At 54.5% G+C, this 3,209-nt stretch overlaps 2 protein-coding genes across 2 annotated transcripts; both read right to left on the reverse strand.

The window, feature by feature from the left end:
- Positions 1-565: 565 nt before the first annotated feature.
- VDBG_00907 (conserved hypothetical protein) lies at positions 566-955 on the reverse strand (the record flags this gene model as incomplete). The annotated part of the gene is made up of 2 exons (XM_003009178.1): positions 566-796; positions 857-955. The coding sequence occupies 2 exons, from the start codon at positions 953-955 to the stop codon at positions 566-568; spliced, it is 330 nt and encodes a 109-aa protein (XP_003009224.1).
- A 353-nt stretch (positions 956-1,308) lies between these two features.
- On the reverse strand, positions 1,309-1,656 carry VDBG_00908 (conserved hypothetical protein; the record flags this gene model as incomplete). Its single annotated transcript, XM_003009179.1, has 2 exons — positions 1,309-1,529; positions 1,638-1,656. The coding sequence occupies 2 exons, from the start codon at positions 1,654-1,656 to the stop codon at positions 1,309-1,311; spliced, it is 240 nt and encodes a 79-aa protein (XP_003009225.1).
- Positions 1,657-3,209: the final 1,553 nt, after the last annotated feature.

Genomic DNA, 3,209 nt, shown 5'->3' on the forward strand with positions numbered 1-3,209 from the left:
CGCGTGTTGGAGTAACAGGTGGGATTCAGGCTTTTGCAGGTGAGCGTTGTAGGTGCATCACGGACGGAGATGAGAGAACATGAATCGATGGGACCGGTGAAGCTCGGTGAGACACACACACATCAAATGTGGATCTGTGGGGTTGATGAGAGCTTCTGGATAAGAGACGACGACGTCATTCTCGTGTCCAAATGTTAACCAAGTCCTACAATGCTTCCCATACCCAAGAAAAATCAGGCGCAACATGTGATTTGCAAGTCATCATGACGCTGTGAAACAGTCAATTTGCGCAGCGCAGATGATTCCCTGTGATCCAGCTATGTACAAGCAAAAGCTATCACGATGATGAAGTCCACTTGCCGCAACGAACATTCACCCCCGGAAAGAAAATAGCAACCACAGACCCCCTCTCGCAATTAGGTCGACTGATATGTTGTCACAACACACTCCCGATTCAAGTAGCTCAATCTCGTAGTCTGTTCTCAATGATGTGACGCCCAGAGACAAACGGACCAAGGACGCAGCATGATTTTCGGTTTTGATCCAACTCGTTGGAATGATTGGCTTAGTCATCAGCAAGAAGAGGAGCACGCTCCGCATCGGCGGGAGCCGAACCACGGCCCCAGTTGGTCTCGCGGCCAGTCCAGGCGGGCACAGCGACGGCGAGCGTGGAAACGAAGAGGACCGACATGATGACGAACGCAAAGATCCACTGGAAGGCGACGATCTGGTGGAGGAACTGGCCGACGCCGATGGAGGCTGCGAGGACGCTGAGGGCGAAGCCGATGGTGTAATCCTGGGCCGAGTTAGCACATAGCCCAGATAAGAAAATAAAATGCTTGTGGGCGGTTGTTACCTTGTAGGCCAAGATGAAGAAGCCTCCGTAGGCCAGGATGGACCAGATGAAGATGTTGCCGAAGATGCGGGCCACAAGGGAGTCAGGGTGGTGCACCATGATGGCGCCGTTCCAGTAGATGGCGACGAAGGTCCAGGCGAGGGGTCCGGCAACGGCGGGCGCGTGGATGAAGCGGGGGAAGGTGTTGTGGCGGAAGTAGAGCGAGGACAGGTTGATGAAGTTAATAGATCAGGATAACTTCTGCCCCCGCGAAGTGGGAGCGGACGAAGAGCATGACGAAGGCAAAGTGCAACAGGTTGTTGAAGATGAAGTGGCTGCCGACACTGGCAGCAGCCTGAACATGTCGGTGTTCTTCGAGAACAGGTGAGCGACGTAGCCGATCTGGAGAATGAAGAGGACGATCCTAGGTGTTGTCAATTGCGCGTTGGCTTGCGTCCGTCAGGGACGACTACTCACCAGTAGATGCTGGTAATGAGGGAGTTCAAGGTGAAGGCCGTGGGGTACAGACGGTTCTGGTCCCAAATGCTTTTGCGGATGGTAAAGCCATCATGAGGGGTGTACAGAACATAGTAAAACGAGACGATGACAGACAAAAGCCACGACAAGATGGTCAGAACCTTGTATGTGGTGATTGAGCCGGCGCTGTGCGTCTCCTTCTTGGCGAAGGGGTTGACTTTAGGAATCAATGTATGTCAGCTTCATTTGCTTTGAGGATTTGGATGCACAGTTTGGAGGCGGAGGTCACGACCGTTGACCAGCCACTGTGATAGGAAGGACTTACGTGCGTGAACTCGGTCCATGTTGTTATGATGATGCTGGCGTTGGCTTCGGCTCGCGTACTACGTCGATTAGGGTATGTATTGCGAGCGGAACCTCACTTCGACTCTGATGCTTGTTGGACTAAAACGGTCGATAGGCAACTCGACTGCGGATGACAGGGCGAGAAGGCGAGAGGGCGAATGGAATGGAAGAGGGGGAGCCCGTTGTATTTAAAGCGGCACGGTCGTTCGTCGTCATGCGGGTGACCGTCGCAAGCCGGGTAGAGACCGAGCGAGGGGTTCAGAAGGGGGCGAGTGCGGTACGAGTCTCTGAGGAGGGATGTCGTAGGTGGTGTGTCTTTCTCATGTACCTCTACGAAGAGACCCAGGTCGAAGAGTGGCTAGTGAGATGCGTTTCAGCGGCAAGGCAAGGTCGACTGGCTGGACAAGGCGACCAGGGAAGCAGGCAACAGGCGGCATGGGGCAGTTCCATGCTAGATCGACGCCAGCTACAAGGGTGTCTGTCTGTCTTTCTTTCTCGCCCGCGCTTTCCACCTTGCGTAACTCTCGAAGCCACAATGTGCTACGTATCCTAGCTAGGCAAGTGCTACAGACATGATGCGACTGCCAGAAAAATAGCCTTTGTACCTTGGGTTCTTCCAACATGATCACGTTGCCTGTGCCCGTATGTAGATACCTGTCTCTTCGTTGACGGTTGAGCTACTCCTCGTGAGACAATCAATGGTACTGCCTGCGAACCCAGAGCTGACCGCTTTACAAGCCGCACCACTCGGGCCATGACAACCCCCATCTCGTGAGGAATGCAGTATGCACCAGGCGTATCATCAGCGACGGCAGCGACATCAGGTGTGTCGGGGGTGGTGCCAAGGCACATGCCATCACACGGTTTCATTGGCCCAGGGGCAGGAAGCTCTCCTGGTATGACGACTGTTCCCCCGCTTTCTGGCCGCTTTCTCGACACACCAGCCACAGTCATAGTGGGGCAGCCGTAGCGTCCGCTCCGGAGGAGCACCTGACGCCCAGTAACTCGTCACGTCTCGCGCTTGCTTCCCTTCCTTCCAGCGACCGACCGTGGGCTGCACCTTCCTAGCTGCGGCCAATCGCCCAATCGACCGACCCCCGATCGCCCCAGCCAGTTGCAGACGCGCTCTGCACCTTCACGTGGTGTCAACGAAAACCCCGATCGATCGGTCTATTCCCTACTCGACTGGCGCCGCCCTGGTGTCTGTCCATGAGACTCGTCGTCAAGGCGCTGCCTGCGTCCCTTGGACTTTTCATTGCTGTTTCACGCCGATTCACGCAGCATCAGGTCACAATGGCTGTTCAACGGTTTATATGGACTGAAGTTCTGCTGACTGGTTGACTGTTTGTCTGTCCAAAAATACATGAAATCGCAGAAGAAATACCTCAGCTGCGGTTGTACTGTGGACCCATGTGTACTGTACGTACTCCTTTTGCTCGCCTTTCCAGATATCATACCATTACAGAAGAACAAAGTACAATCGTCTCGCTCATCAGTTCTCAGTCACCTCCACGTCCTCACAACGTAGTCATGGCAGAGACCGCGTCTTGCC

This window comes from Verticillium alfalfae, genomic scaffold, assembly GCF_000150825.1.
Source record: "Verticillium alfalfae VaMs.102 supercont1.1 genomic scaffold, whole genome shotgun sequence".
Taxonomy (NCBI): Eukaryota; Fungi; Ascomycota; class Sordariomycetes; order Glomerellales; family Plectosphaerellaceae; genus Verticillium; species Verticillium alfalfae.